This window comes from Liolophura sinensis, chromosome 12 (assembly GCF_032854445.1).
Source record: "Liolophura sinensis isolate JHLJ2023 chromosome 12, CUHK_Ljap_v2, whole genome shotgun sequence".
Classification (NCBI taxonomy): Eukaryota; Metazoa; Mollusca; class Polyplacophora; order Chitonida; family Chitonidae; genus Liolophura; species Liolophura sinensis.
Window position 1 is genome coordinate 12341155 of NC_088306.1, and position 15891 is coordinate 12357045.

At 40.8% G+C, this 15891-nt stretch overlaps 1 protein-coding gene across 3 annotated transcripts in view; it reads left to right on the forward strand.

The window, feature by feature from the left end:
* The window catches only part of LOC135479023 (uncharacterized), a 63077-nt gene extending 48038 nt beyond the window's left edge, over positions 1-15039 (forward strand). For all 3 annotated transcript variants that reach the window (XM_064758726.1, XM_064758728.1, XM_064758727.1), the window contains exons 8-11: positions 8823-9069; positions 10263-12613; positions 13325-13486; positions 13985-15039. In XM_064758726.1, the coding sequence (XP_064614796.1) occupies positions 8823-9069; positions 10263-12613; positions 13325-13486; positions 13985-14137 (2913 nt within the window). In that variant the 3' untranslated portion in view covers positions 14138-15039. The remainder of the gene's footprint in view (positions 1-8822; positions 9070-10262; positions 12614-13324; positions 13487-13984) is intronic.
* Positions 15040-15891: the final 852 nt, after the last annotated feature.

A 15891-nucleotide genomic window follows, 5' to 3' on the forward strand; every position in this document is an offset into this window, starting at 1 on the left:
ATCTTGAAAGCAGGGTTGGACCTCCATGGCCAAGGTGGACAGCCTGCCAGTGTGGCTCAATGACACGGGCCTCTTTCTAATGTGTCCGGCTCATGGTGTGATTCTTGAGTACAATTGCCAATCAGATTAAAAAAATAAAAGCAGGGCTAAATGATACAGATAAAGATAGTCTTGATGACATTCCTAAACTTTAGCTCCCTTGGGTTCGGATTCTGCTCTCTGATCGGTATGGACTGACCCTGTGGAAATGTTGACGTTCTCATGAGTGCTTTTGTTCTTATTGGAAGATTCTATCAAGTGATGAAATCTGAACTTCGTGAGCACGGACTTCAGCTTTATCCCTTTGATCAGGATATTGATGTTACCATGACGTAGTTGATGCACTTGTTCTTCTGTCAAACTGCACAGGCATCAAGTCCTGAGAGGCTTTGTAGCAATAACTGAGTCATACAGGTCAATATAGCCCCTGTTTGTAGGGGGAACCCTACACGTCAATATTGCCCTGTTTGTATGGGGAACCCTACACGTCAATATTGCCCTGTTTGTATGGGGAACCCTACACGTCAATATTGCCCTGTTTGTGTGGTCAACCTTACATGTCAATATAGCCCCTGTTTGTATGGGGAACCCTACATGTCAATATAGCCCGTTTGTCTGGGCAACCTTACACTTCAGTATAGCTCCTTTTTCTATGGGCAACCTTAAATATGTACAAGTGTGTTGGCTACATGTACACAAGTTATATTTGTGGAAAGAATTGTGGCCTGATTCCGCTGGCCAAAAGCTACACAGTTCAATCTTCCCTCCTTATGTCCCGCACCTTAGTCTTCCCTCCTCATGCTCCCACCCCCCCATGCCCTCTCCCCTCATGCCCTCCCCCACCTCATGCCCTCCCCAGCTCAATCTCCCCTCCTCATGTCCCCACCTCAATCTCCTCTTCTCATGCCAAACCTCCCCACCACCCAACACCACCCATTCCCACCCCCATACTTCAGCCTCCCCTCCCCATGCCCCCACCTCCCCCACCTCAATCTCCTCTCCTCGTGGCACCCCCTCCCCCATCTCAATCTCTTCTCCTCATGCCCCTACCAGAATCACCCCTCCCCATGCCCCCCACCTCAGTCTTCTCTCCTCATGCCAGCCCTCCGCCTCCAAATACCCCCACCCCTCAATCTCCTCTCCTTATGCCACCTCCCACCCCCATACCTCAATCTCCTCTACTCATGCCACAACCCCTCCCCACTTAAATCTCCTCTCCTCATGCTCACCTCCTTTTCTCTTGTCTATTCAATACAGCTTCTTGCTTGTCTGTGGCTCTCCAGTGGAATGTTTGTCAGCTGTTTTTCATGAAATCTGCTGATTTCCCCTGGGCACTGCTCTGTTTTCTATGCATTCTGCGAAGGCTGCAACTACATTTGGCTTTTTATATGCTACTGGTATAAATAACTTATTGATAAATATTTGCACGAATGAATGTTGAAATGAACTGCTAACAGCTACATGGATAAAGGGCGTCAAAACATGCATTTGTATATCAGCCTTCTATCGAAAGGATGTTCCAGGTCAATTGCAAAGCCAATTCCCAAAACAATGTTCAACACAGAACACCAAAGAACTAAGAAAGTACATATAACAAGAAATTAAGATGGATTTATGCAAAAAAGAAGCAGGCAACATTTTTCAGTGATTTTGGAAAGACGCTGTGGATTGTGAATGAAATCATTATCTGAATCATGTTTGATGTTAGTTTGTAAGTTGTTGATAATCAAGGTATGTATCTCATTTGCGCTTTTGATTGCGCATGTGACCCCTATAGCTGCGGGTTAAGGCCAGTTTGATGCAGGTTAGAAGTATATGTGGAGTGCCGAGGATTACGAACACTCTGTCCATATTTACAAGAGAACTATACTCATTGTAAGACTTCAGAAACTTAGAGTGAAGGCATTCCATGAATAATCTTCATACACAAGTTTTTGCTGTAATAACTTGTGACATGGTTTGAAAAAGTCACATAAACAAACGAGATCTAACAAGTGTGATATGTACATACCATATGTAGAGGTCTTCAGTGTATTGCTATCCAGGCAAGAATAATTTACTATGTCAGAATTGAAACTTTACCTCTTATGGTAAAGTCTGCATTTTTGGAAACCGCTTTGTACAAATAAAAGTTCAGATAAGATTTACAATCTGGAGAGTATGTGGTTTTGACAGCCCTTGCTATTAGACGGGCTGTTTACTGCTAGCACATCATCAGTATACCATTTTATGAACGAGAAAGATCGATAAAGATTATTTTGTAAGCAGGTTGTGTTTTTGCATACAAGTATACCCAATATCTTAAAAATATATTTATGCTGTTCGTTTTCTGATTGTGCTATATTTGTATTTTTCTGGAGGGGAGGGATTTTTCTGTGGTTGTTGTTTTCTTGTTCTTTTTCGAATAAAACCTACAGGTACATGAGGGATGTTTTATCATGTGAAGCGGGGACCAGTTTTACAGAAAGGCATTCCTTTGTGCCCGTGAAAGGGAAGATTTAGTTAAAATTTACCTCAAAGGGCATGTGATGGTCAGGGCGACAAATGATTCAGATGAAAATTAGGTTACATCATGTGGGTTCTGTTTTCTGGTATCAGCTTACTGAAAAGCCACTGATCTTCCATTCAGTAATGAAATATATGCAGTTGTAGACAGCTTTGGCAGTATTAAGATGGTTGGATGCTCTTCTAGTACACCTCATGGAAAGGTCAAAGTGTTTCAAGTTTCAAAGTAGAAAAAAGGCAAATGTCTTTGATCACTGTCTTATCAGGCAGTGGGAAGGTTAATTCTATAAGAATGTCTTTGACTGAAAAGAGTGTTGCCTGATAGTTCCCTGATCTAATTGTCCTGAGCCTGTGGGACACCCAGGGGCATGACATAATCACTCTACAGTACTCAACAACCTTTACCCTTTTTATGCACTGATTTGCAACTTGTGTATAACACAGATAATCTTGGAATTGGACTTGACACACCCAATAAATGGTCAAAATGTATCCTTTTTGAGTTTGAGGATAATGAATAATAAACTGGTCAATTCCCCCATGTTAGTCAGATCGTTAACCTTTGACCTATACCTGTAGATGGACATCATGAGGCCACATGTTTGACTTGATCCGATTCAACAGCCTTCAATATTGACTTTGTCTTACACCTGACGAGGCACTGTGCTTTATATTTTCTATATTTGTGAAATTTGTCAGGTGTAATTATGGTATTCTTGATATAAAAGTCTACAGCATAGGTAGGCAATATGTGATTGTTGGTCAATGGTCACTACTGATGGGTGAAATTCAGCCCTTGATATTTGTGTCTCATGGCTACAATCTATGTAGACCATGGCTTTAGTACATGTAGAATTAGGTAAAGATAAAGCTGAAACATCAAAAAAGGCAAACATGCTGAAAGAATTTTCCTAAACTACGATGTACCTCAGCACAAGTGAACTTTCCATTGTTTCTTTAAAGGAGCTAAGTCTGTATTCGCTATCAAATCAGATTTCTTGCCTTTATTAAGAATAGCTCAAATTATTATTATTATCCTGTCACTAACAATCAGACTCATACTGTACTACTAGTATTTGTAGTATTACGATAATTCCAAAATCATAAGTCAAAAAAGTTACATGTATAACGAGACTCACTTTATAAATTTTAGGAACTGTATGATGATTTTGAATGGTATGGGGCCACCGTGGCTCAGTTGGTTAGCGCGCTAGCGCAGCGTAATGACCCAAGAGCCTCTCACCAATGCAGTCGCTGTGAGTTCAAGTCCAGCTCATGCTGGCTTCCTCTCCGGCTGTAAGTGGGAAGGTCTGGATGTGGATCCTGTGGATGGTCATGGGTTTCCCCCGGGCTGTGCCCGGTTTCCACCCACCATCATAAGTGAAATATTCTTGAGTACGGCGTAAAACACCAATCAAATAAATAAATAAATAAAATGAATGGTAACATGCAGAGAAGAGGCTGATATTTTGTGAAAAGTAATATTATATAATAGCCAAAATTTGACTGGGTTTGAGCTCATCGATTTTATTGTTGCCAAAAATATTTGGTATATACATTGTAGACCAGCTCTTAATAACATTTCCCAGATTGGTCTGTCCCCAAAAATAAAGTGCAGAATGTGGGTACATGTACTTTGCGTCTCGGTGGCACACTTGAGATGTAGAGAGAAATCAGGTGTTCTTCTGACACCTGGTCTAATTGTTAGTGTTAAATGAGTTCACGGCAAGTATATTGCACTCCTCAGAACTGTCCATTTTTTGTCTTGGGGCCGGTTTCATGAAGCTCACTTAGCTAAGTAAGCTCTTAACTGCCATGGCCATGTGTGTTATAAAGATATAAAGTGCACTTAGCTAAGGGTGACTTAACTCTAAGTAAGCTTCATGAAACCGTCCCCTGGATTTTATGGTATATACATGTGTATACTACTTCTGTTTAATAGGACATGGAATTTTGCACACATAGGTATTTACCTTACTGCCACATTAATGATAGTTCTAATACGAGTATATTTCTGTCCAAGCTTCCATGTGCAGATATACCTTCTCTTCCTCGTACAGGTGGTAAACTGAGAGGTGTTGTCACTCCTCCTGATTTCCCTTGCAGACCCACTGATCAAAAATAGATAGGGATCTACCAGGACACATACATATCGTACCATGCCTTTGTCTGGCAAATACCACCCTTGTAAGTGTACACTAATTCCTCAACCATTTTGCATATGAAAGAGCAACTTTCATTTTTTTTTTTTTTTTTCAAAAACAAAACTACATGGGTAAGATTGGCAAATTTCAGGGCTTCACAAAAATCAGTTTGAACAGAATAATGCCTTCAGAATCTGCTTGAATAAACACCTTGCAAACACCTGAAAAGGTTGAAGAATTTCTTTTACCACATGACCAGAGCGTGTACAGAGCAGCAACAGATCAGCAACAGACAACGGACAGTGCACAGCCTGGGCGCATACAGGGTACTGACAAAGCGCGGCCAGGCCCCGTGAAATAACGCGCCCGATTTGCTGTTGGACGTGGGTCATACTGTATGTCCCAACCCTGTCATGCATGGACATGGGCTGGAGACTTTTATGGCATGCAAGACAGTTGCTTTATCCTAATGCAATACAATTTTGAGCAATCTAAACTCATGCTAATCACAGTAAAATATGTTTTAAATATTCAATGGAGGCAACAGACACGGGTAAGAAAGGACGATACATACATATATTGATATATTGCTTACTACAGTGCTTGTATACATGTATACCTTACTGCTTTGCTGAAAGTGTTACCTATCACAGGAAGGGGAAATTACAATGTAGATAGGAAACTTAAGCATTCCTTGAGCTTTGTATTTAATTGTTCAGGTGTTAGTTTGGAGATTGACACTTAATATAATAACATTCATGAACTGGTGCATTCAGTAGAATGTGATTTTCAATGGTAATGGTGTTGTGTATGATACATCGGGATGTTCATCTCCTGTCAGATATAGCTTTACTCAAATTACCATCAATTATAATCCAGTGCATTTGGTTTGACCAGAGACAAACAGAACAAGTGACCAGTGTGTCCAAACATTGTCATACATTGTACATTTGTCTGGGCATGTGGTGATGGAGTTGATTTGGCTTTGTAGTCCGGGGACGAAAGAAGACGTAATTTAACAGGAAAGCCCAATAAGAGCTGCCGATTACTGATTGATTTTGTGGTGTGAAGTGAATGGATAAGCACCCGACCCAGTAATTTAATCATCGCGGATCAATCCTCTTTCAAGCAGTTGTAGTAGATTTTCATTTTATTCAGCCGTCGTGTTTCCCAGCATTGTATTGTGCTTTTTTTCCTAATGATTTCACAGGCAAGAAAAGACGGTTGTGAAAATCTACAACTGTCAGGGAGTATTTTTAGCCCTCTGATTTCAAAGGCCTTTTGCGTCAGGCACCAAATTAAAAAGGCAAAATGTGAGGTGATTATAGAGGACTTGAGTGAACTGCAATGTGATCTTGTGATCAGAGTTCATTGATTATGCTATTGATCTATGACCGACGTATTCCCGCCTCTTAAGTTTCACCCCTGACAGGGAACTTGTCTGAGAACGACCCACTTTGGCGGTTATTACCCTGATGCTGACAGCGGGGCGGCCGTAGCTTAGTCTGATGGCTGCCAGACATTTGTCATGAATCGCATCTGACCATTGCCCAGACTTCACCTGCCAAGTCTGCCATGAAGTTGCCTGTGTGCAAACATGAAGGTACCCTCATCTCCAACTTTCTAATAAAAATCAGGATACATTTTCAGATCTTGCATTGTCCGGCTTGTATCTGTCTACTAGAGGACATGAATAAACAAATTATTTTGGGGTGGGTAGGGTAATAGCTACTATAATTCAAGGCATACACATGCTGTTTCCCTCATATCAGATCCGCAAGTATTTTACATTTCGGCCAGCCATGTCTGACAAGCCACACAATGGAATTGTATGATAATAGCATATCAGCTTGTGTCCATCTCTACATTGATGGCTTTGGGAGATCTCTGTTCAAGATGCCTTCATTGATGGCTTCAGGACTTCTCAGTTCAGCATCCTTACATTGATGGCTTCAAGAGTTCTCAGTTGATCATCTCTGCATTGATGGAATCAGGAATTCTCGTTTCAACATCTCTACATTGATTGCTTCAGGAAGTGTCAGTTGAACATCTCTGCATTGATGGGTTCATGAGTTCTCAGTTGAATATCTCTACAGTGATGGCTTCGGGAATTCTCAGTTGAACATCCCTACATTGATGGCTTCGGGAGATCTCAGTTCAAGATGCCTATATTCATGGCTTTGGGATTTCTCAGTTGAACATCCCTACATATGTACATTGATGGCTTCAAGAGTTCTCAGTTGAGCATCTCTACATTGATGGCATCGGGAATTCTCATTTCAACATCTCTACATTGATTGCTTCAGGACTTCTCAGTTCAACATCCCTACATATGTACATTGATGGCTTCAAGAGTTCTCAGTTGAGCATCCCTGCATTGATGCCATCGGGAATTCTCAGTTCAACATCTCTACATTGATTGCTTCAGGAAGTGTCAGTTGAACATCTCTGCATTGATGGGTTCATGAGTTCTCAGTTGAGCATCTCTGCATTGATGGCTTCGGGAATTCTCAGTTGAACATCCCTACATTGATTGCTTCAGGGAAGTGTCAGTTGAACATCCCTACATATGTACATTGATGGCTTCAAGAGTTCTCAGTTGAGCATCTCTGCATTGATGGCATCGGGAATTCTCAGTTCAACATCTTTACATTGATGGCTTCGGGAGTTCTCAGTTGAACATCTCTGCATTGCTGGCATCGGGAATTCTCAGTTCAACATCTTTACATTGATGGCTTCAAGAGTTCTCAGTTGAGCATCTCTGCATTGATGGCGTCGGGAATTCTCAGTTCAACATCTTTACATTGATGGCTTCGGGAGTTCTCAGTTGAACATCTCTACATTGATTGCTTCAGAAAGTGTCAGTTCAACATCCCTACATTGATGGCTTCTCAGTTGGACATCTCTACTTTGATTGCTTCGGGAATTCCCAGTTCAATAGTGTTCATTTATTTATTTGATTGGTGTTTTATGCCGTACACAAGAATATTTCACTTATGTGACGGCGGCCATCATTATGGTGGGAGGAAAATGGGCAGAGCCCGGGGGAAACCCACGACCATCTGCAGGTTGCTGAAGGACCTTCCCAAGTACGCCCAAGAGGAAGCCAGATTGAGCTGGACTTGAACTCACAGCAACTGCATTGGTGAGAGGCTCCTGGGCTAGTGCGCTAACCAACTGAGCCACAGAGGCACCCCAGTTCAACAGAGGTGTTTATTTAATACCATTCTCAGACATGGAATTTTCAACACTTCCATCATTCCCCAAGCCCTGATGGCATTCAGAGGTCGACGATGCTCTGAGCTGCAGTCTTACATGAAGTTTATTAATTTTTCATCTTCTTATGTATACTTTTGATTGTGGATAAATGAGATTTCATAAGGTACATAGGCTTTTATTGATGAGTATTCAATACATACTGGTAACCACAATGATTTTGTTTCCATATTCTATAGTTTTGGTCATATTTTTAGCTCTGCCTGTACAAATTAAAGAGAGGTATTGTGAGAGGAAGGAAAAATGGTGGTCGGTGTCAGTGTCCAGTTAAGCTTTATTTTTTTTAGCTTCTGTATGCTTGAAGGTTAAGCTTTTTTAGCTCTCTTATCTAAAGGTACTGTATGATATGTAAATGTACATACTTGAACGGAAGGTTAAGCTTTTTTTAAAGGAATAAAAAAATTTTTCCTGTTAAAAATATTTAAACCCCTCAGCAGAGTTGGGGGTGGTGGGGTGGGAGTGTTATACTGGAATCACCCTGTCTGTCCTTCCATCTGTATACACGATTTTGCCCATGCATCTCCTCCCAAACAACTGCACTGATTTTGATTAAACTTACCATACATCTTGCCCATCACCTGAACTTGTGTGTACTTAAGTTTAATGTAATGAAGTAATTACCTTCTCTGAATGTTCTCATTATAAAACTTAGTATAATAAATTGTGTATGGACATATACATGTATTGGGGATTGTGAAGGTAAGTTACCTAAAGGAAAGTGAGATCTTCAACAAAATGTATAGGGTTTTTTTTTTTCGTATATGTGTACAGGTATGTTTGTTGCAGTGTACAGGTATTTTAAATGTGACTGTCTGGCACAGAAGTAAAAATCTCATCATTTCTTGTTGTTTCTTGTAGAGAGATCAATCTGGGAATTTGCAGACTGCCCTTTGTGCCATAGACGCCGCCTCTTACAAACTTGGCACCAAAGAACGGCAGTACAGAGAAGGCTTTCTGCTGAGGGACTTAAACAAGGCTCTGGTAGGGTTTAAGCTTTGTGAGGAACGCTACAACACGTTGAAAGCCAGTCGTTCAGTCACAAAACTTGAGCAGTCATCCAGTGAAGAAGATTATCATACTGCACCAGAAAACGCTAGCAATGAAGGTGAGACTTTGTGAAGTTCTTCCTTACAGGCAGTTAGATCAGCAGACAACATTTCAAGCCTGGGCTATTTTGGCTTAGCTCCCTTTGCAAGGATTTCTTCTGGTTTATTATGTATAAGCTGACGTCAGACTTGCACACTTTGCGACTGTCTCCCTTAGACAAAACATCCGAGCATGTCTTGAGTGCCTTGGAAACTGGTATCCCATAACCAGAATAGCAAATGACCCATAAATATTTCACCAAATTTCCAAACAGCCAAACAATATTGCTTTGTTGTCTTGGCCTTCTAATCAGTGATATAAAATGCTTACACCAAATACTGCCTAAAAGTCATTGTCTAGATCAATGTTCCCAGCAGTTTAATTTCAGTTCCATCTACTTATTTATGGACTTTATGGTTTAATTGAGCCGTAGGTAAAAAACATTGCTTATGGTAGCAGTCAGGTTTATATTAGGAGGATCTGTTATATTAGGGCAGAAATTAGAAAAGCTGGACTACACTGGATACAGGGTTCACATTTGAGCAAGATTCTCAGTATGTACATGTATAATGTTATATTTCACAGATCAGGCCACTGTGTGGCACTCTGACAGACACCATGTATGAGAGCCTTTAGATAAAAATAATTAATGTACTTGTACGGGTATGAAGTTATTGGAGAATTACATGTAGCTCAGCTTGTGAGACAGTAGCATGCTATAATCTTCAAGGATTTGTTGAATTTGAATACTATGAACTATATCTTAAGACTCGGGGGACCTCTATCCAGTTCATGTTGGCTGGATTGTGGGTTGAAGTCTGGCTTCCATACAGGCTCGGCCAGGTTTCCTCCAAGAGTAGTTGAAGTCAGGCTTTCTTACAGGCTCAGCCAGGTTTCCTCCAGGAGTAGTTGAAGTCAGGCTTCCTTACAGGCTCAGCCAGGTTTCCTCCAAGAGTAGTTGAAGTCAGGCTTCCTTACAGGCTCAGCCAGGTTTCCTCCAAGAGTAGTTGAAGTCAGGCTTCCTTACAGGCTCAGCCAGGTTTCCTCCAAGAGTAGTTGAAGTCAGGCTTCCTTACAGGCTCAGCCAGGTTTCCTCCAATAGTAGTGACATACTTTAAACACCATTCAAATAAACAATAAATGAACTGTTGTACATTTGATGTCCTTATTACTCATCCAGCTTTAAACCTTTCAGTGGTTGTTTTTCTTTAGTTTCAGATAATCCACATCTTCCATCATCATTGTTAAGCCTTGCTGTGGAGTTGAGTGAGGATGTGCTATCTACCGCAGTTAAACAAGCCGCAGCTCTGCAGCAGAATCGAAGAATGCAGCACTCTGAGGTGGGCAGCACAGATGAAGACAAAAATGGTAACAAAAGTTTTGAGCTGAGTGATTTTGGCCAAGCCATAGACCTAAGCAGCAGTCCAATCCAACACCACACAGGTCCAGAGCTGCTGGGAGTCTGTCTTGACGATTTCTTGTCAGATGGCCGAAGAAGGAGTTCAAATTTAAGTGACTTGGCCTCAAGGAGAAGTAGCTCAAGCACAAAGTATAGTTCAGAGTTTAGTTCAGAGTTTGAAGAATATTACGACTCCTTCCAGAAACAAGACCAAAGGCACTGTACCATTAAGGAAGAAGTTGGTAGCTCCTCACTGATGGAGTTTGCCAACCTTTTGGCAGAGAAGCTATTGCAGGAGGGATCTTGTGCAGCTGCCCATAGTTTCCAGGCAGTACAAACTTTCAACAGCATTCCACTGCCAACTGTAGCAAACAAGCCAATACCTATCCGGGCATACAAAGGAGATACACAGAAAGATTTGCAATCAGTCATTCCAGAAAAGTCTGCCTCAGTTCAAGAATCATTCAGTCCCGTATCACATGAGGCCATGGACAGAGTTTCTTCTAACATTGTAGACGACCTTGTTCAGATTGCTTCCAAGGAAGTTGATCAGTTTTGGCAAGAAAGTGAAAACAACAACATTGTAGAAAGATTAGGTGCTGAGAATCAGCCTTTGCAAAGCTCCCAACAACCTCATTACTCTGTTGAAGATGGTCAGACTGGTCATGAGGACTTGCCCCCAGAGGAATCTTCACCTGCTACACTAGTCAACTATGCAAATTCTTTAGCAAAGATTATTTTAAATCTGGCTCTTCGGGACTTGGCTCAAAGACAGCATGATTGCGATGTTTGCAGAGAGCGTGCAAGCAGTGTAGATTTTGATCAGTTTGCCCCAAAGATTGCCGACAATTTGAGCGAGGATGCCAAAACCAATGCAGAGCATCTAGATAAGATATTTCATGAAGACGTTAAGCATGCTAAGTTGGGACTCATACTGGCGGAGAAAATTGTCCATGAGATTATGACAGACTTACGGAATGATTCCCAATCCCGGACAAAACTTTTAGAAGCTTTGAAAACTTGTGATAATGTATCTAAGGAGGCATTTGATTCCAGTCATCAGTCAAGGCAAAAATGTGTTGCAGAACTGGAGAACTACAACTCGCTAGCAGATCATTTATTGACGTCATGTTTTGAGGGTGCCAAAGATGAAATTACCAAGTCTTTCCATGATACCAAATCCAGAGCTATAGATTTTTGTGAAGTGGTAGATGTCCAACATGTACCGGAGATTGATCACCTGTCACTGGAAGAAGAAATGTTCAACTATGCCCAAGCGTTTACAGACAATATCATAAGTGATGCGTGTCGTGAAGTGAACCGTGGCTGGTTGTTAAAGTCACATTCGAGAAGAAGCAGCGAGCCTAGTCAGAAAACAAATAGTATACATGCCTTCATGAATGGTGGGCTGGAAAAACGTAGTGCTTCTCCTAGCGGAAGGGGGTATCACCATGGCTTTAGCATCAAAATGTCCCGTTGGCATTCCAATGAAGAAGTGAGTCGACAGAAGCGTGGCTTTCAGGATGAGATGTTGTCCTCACTTGATGAACTGCTACAAAGGAGCAATCCTTACATACCCAGTCTTGAGCTTTTCCGTAGCGAAAGGCGAGGGAGTTTGTATAGTGATCAAGGCAGCTCCCGTCGAAGTAGCTGCTCTGGTTTTCGAGACAGTCTTTTGGCTTCTTTTGAAGAAGAGTTAATTCTAACCTCTGCTGACCGAAATGCTTCCATGAGTTCCACGTCTTCGAATAAAGGCAAAAAATCACACAATCGTAGTTCTATGTCATTGTCACCAAGGTCAAATCACGAAGGTGCTGTCACAAACTGTAAACATCTGGGGAAAAATTCTCGGTCCGAGGCTGAGCTAGATGGATTATACCTTTGGGATGAAGCAGCGCCGGAGTCTGATGCTGCTAATGAGAAAGGCGGGTCAAGAATTCTGCTGTTAGAAGAAACAGATGATGGAATTCTCGACAGATATGCTTGCTGCATGGCTGGTGATGTTGTTAAAACCGCTGTCACCTTGTCTTCAGAGGAGCCGTTTTTAGATGCCAGTGACATTCCCTACCAGTTGTTGGAGGACTTTTCTAACCCTCTGGCTACAAACATCCTGTCCTCAGCGGTAGCAGAGGCTGCTAGTGTTGTCAAATCAAAACAGTCACAGGTTAGTGTATATGTACATGATGTAAATAACCTATGTCTTCTGATACTTAGCCAAAGATATGCATATAATATGATTTATAAGATCTAGACCAAGCAGTGTTCACAGCATCGTATTTCCTATGTATCCCTTTGGCAACTTGTGTTTTAGGTTGATTTCGAAATGGATCTTATGATTATCAGCTTGAAAAGTCTTACCATGGTTTACCATTGGGTATATACCTGTTCAGCTGATGTCAGACATTCGCTGATTACATACACATCCAACATTAAGAAACAAAATGACTACATAGTATGTTCAGTCTTTCTGTGAGGGATGTTTCGGTTTGTAATAATACTGAGCCGTGATTGATTTACCTTTGTGGGTCTTGCCGTTATAAGGCGTTCAGTCTGTCGTCATATGTGAAAAGAAGGTTAACTTTCAGAGATATAGTCACAAATGACGGAAGCTTAGAATGCCTAGAATGCATCCATGCCTTCCTGGCATTTGTTCAAAAACCCCAATTGCTGGTTTAATGTACTAGCTTCTTTGATGTTTACTGTTGTTGCATTGCTGTTGACTTGAACTTACGATTGTTTACATGTGGCATTACCATGTAATAGAGTGTGTTGTTTACGTGTAACATTACCATGCCGTAATGTGTGTTGTTTACGTGTAACATTACCATGCAGTAATGTGTGTTGCTCACTAGTGCTACCATCATTGCTGTTGCAGGATTGTAAGAAGCGGATGCGTGCCATAGCGACAGGGAACTGGGGTTGTGGTGTGTTAGGAGGAGATCCCCAGCTCAAGGCTATGATACAGTGGGCAGCTGCCTCATATGCCCGTGCACCCACCTTACTCTACTTTACATTCAGCAATCAGCAGGTGGCACAGGTAGGGGCACAGAGGTGTCATAATAGGGTCATGTAGTATTAAAAGTTATACAGCTTCAAGTAATCAGGAACTTTTACATGTGATCCTCCCTGGAAGTAAGACATTGAAATTAGGTTCCTTCATTTGCCCTTTTCTTCTGTTTTCATATGTTATTAGTATTCATCAGAAAATAGTATCTCAAAGATTCTGAGAAACTATATTGCAAACATGTATAGGAAGACCATCCAGATTCGGGTGGCAGATCTTCCCACGACCAGGGAGGGAAAATTTTTCTTGGAAGACACTGGTAATGCAACAGTTATTTGGTGGATTTATTGAAGCTACTTCACTTCCACTCTGCCAGTCTGTGGATTTATGTCAACACTTGGTCCGTCCGTTTGTGTAGTCTCAGGCCTGCAACCCCAGATAATAAATCTGAAAAAGTATACGGATGAGTCAGACAAATGAAGAAAAAGATTTAAAATGATTTTCAATCTTTCTGGTTTTTTTTCTTTTCAGCTAAATCAGGTTCAGTCCAAGTTGAGAGCACGTGGATGGACGGTTGGAAATTTAATGACTGCTGTAAACAGCTTTTGTGAACGAACTTTGGAACAATATGACCGGGATGAATTACCAAGTTCAGATCTATTCCAAGAACTATTAAGGATTTAAGTATTTCATTTCACTGTGGCTATACAGTAATTCTTTATGGTTGGATTATTTTTTTCTGAGCAGTGTAGTACTTAGATTTATTTATTTTGTATTTTTATTATTTTTTGTTTCTTTTTGCTTTTATTTGTTATATTTTGCTTTGGTTACAGTTTTTGTGAGTGTGTTATTTTTTGGAGTCAATTTGGCGTGGAGAAAATAATTGTTGGTAAGTGAGTAAGATGCCGATAGTTTTGTGATGTCTTCATGCAGCGATGCTTCCAAAAGGTATTATCCTTGTGGATGGATGAACTTGTGGAATATGGTCAATTTCAGTAAGGAGTGTAGAAATTCTAGCACAGCCCGTCAAATAAATAATGAACCAGTTTGCCAGGGATGTGGCTGTAGTGGAAGGTGCAAACAATTTGAGTGCTTTGGCCAGGTATTTGACAGGTTAAGGCTGTTACCTTATTTGTACGGTCAAGGGCATACTCATGCTGATAATAAAGTTCACTATTCACCAGGCACAGCTTTAAATAATAACATTTTCCTTAGTATGTTGTACGCCTACATTGAGTGATCCTTTTTTTTCTGTAAAGCAAATATAAATGCTTAACATTAATGCTTAACATTATACATATGTTAACAGATACAGAATTGTGCATAACTATGTGTATCCCCATACACATACAACCATCACATTTCCAAACCCTACTATTGCGTAACTGGTTTAGGGAAGTAGCAATTTCAATAAAAGACTTCTTGGAAGCTGTTGCTTTCCCAGCAGATCTCAGCTATGACCAACTTCTTTAGCCGCACTCTACCGAACAGATACTCTGAAATGTACCACACTTGATTCCCAGTATCCACTTTTGACTGACCAGGGAAAAGGAGCGGCTTATCCGCGGTTTCTAGAAGGGAAACAGTGTCGTCCATAAAGAAGGGATAAAGAATAAATTTATTAGAATCCGCCGAATTAGGTTTCAAACGAGGGTGTGTAAATTTGAGTGCGGTATGAGTCTTTATATTTGCATACATTGATCTATCTTAACATGCCTTGGATACGGAATACGGCGGATGGTAGAGCTAAGAAACATCATTTTATGGAATATGTTGATCAGCAGAGCTGAGACACCGCGCTGTGGTGTGTTCAACTCATTTGCGAAAGGTGACAAAGTGTGCTATTATTCCATGTATATTTCTTTAGATTAGCTGTTTTTTATTATTAATTTATGGATTGCTTTGTATTCTCTGATTTTTTTAGCGCCCGAATAAAAGGTTCAGCAGAGATGAAATGAGGCTATGTGTCTTCTTATTCAATTCCAAAATAAAGACCAATTAAGTATTCATTAGATAACCGATGAGTTAGCTGACGTTTTGTCTTGGGAATATTAGAGTCCTACATATATTGAATTTATTTATTTCTTTATTTGATTGGCGTTTTACGCCGTACTCAAGAATATTTCACTTGTACGACGTGAAATTATGGTGGGAGGAATCAGGGCAGAGCCCGGGGCGTATATTGAATTAGAAGTGTTAATGCTAAAACCATGTCTTGTGTGGTTGTAGAAACCATAAGATTGTTTTGATAGTAAAGAATACACCTAACCCATAGTATTGTTATCCAGCACTGCGCTGTAGATTTTTCACTAATTCTTGTGAAGGCGTAGGAATATCAAGTCACAAAGATGTGAATCTCAGTTTTAGGTTTCTTGTGTTCCTCTACTGTGTCACCAAAACATGGATGGTTACAGACATAGTAAGTTGTGGACATCATT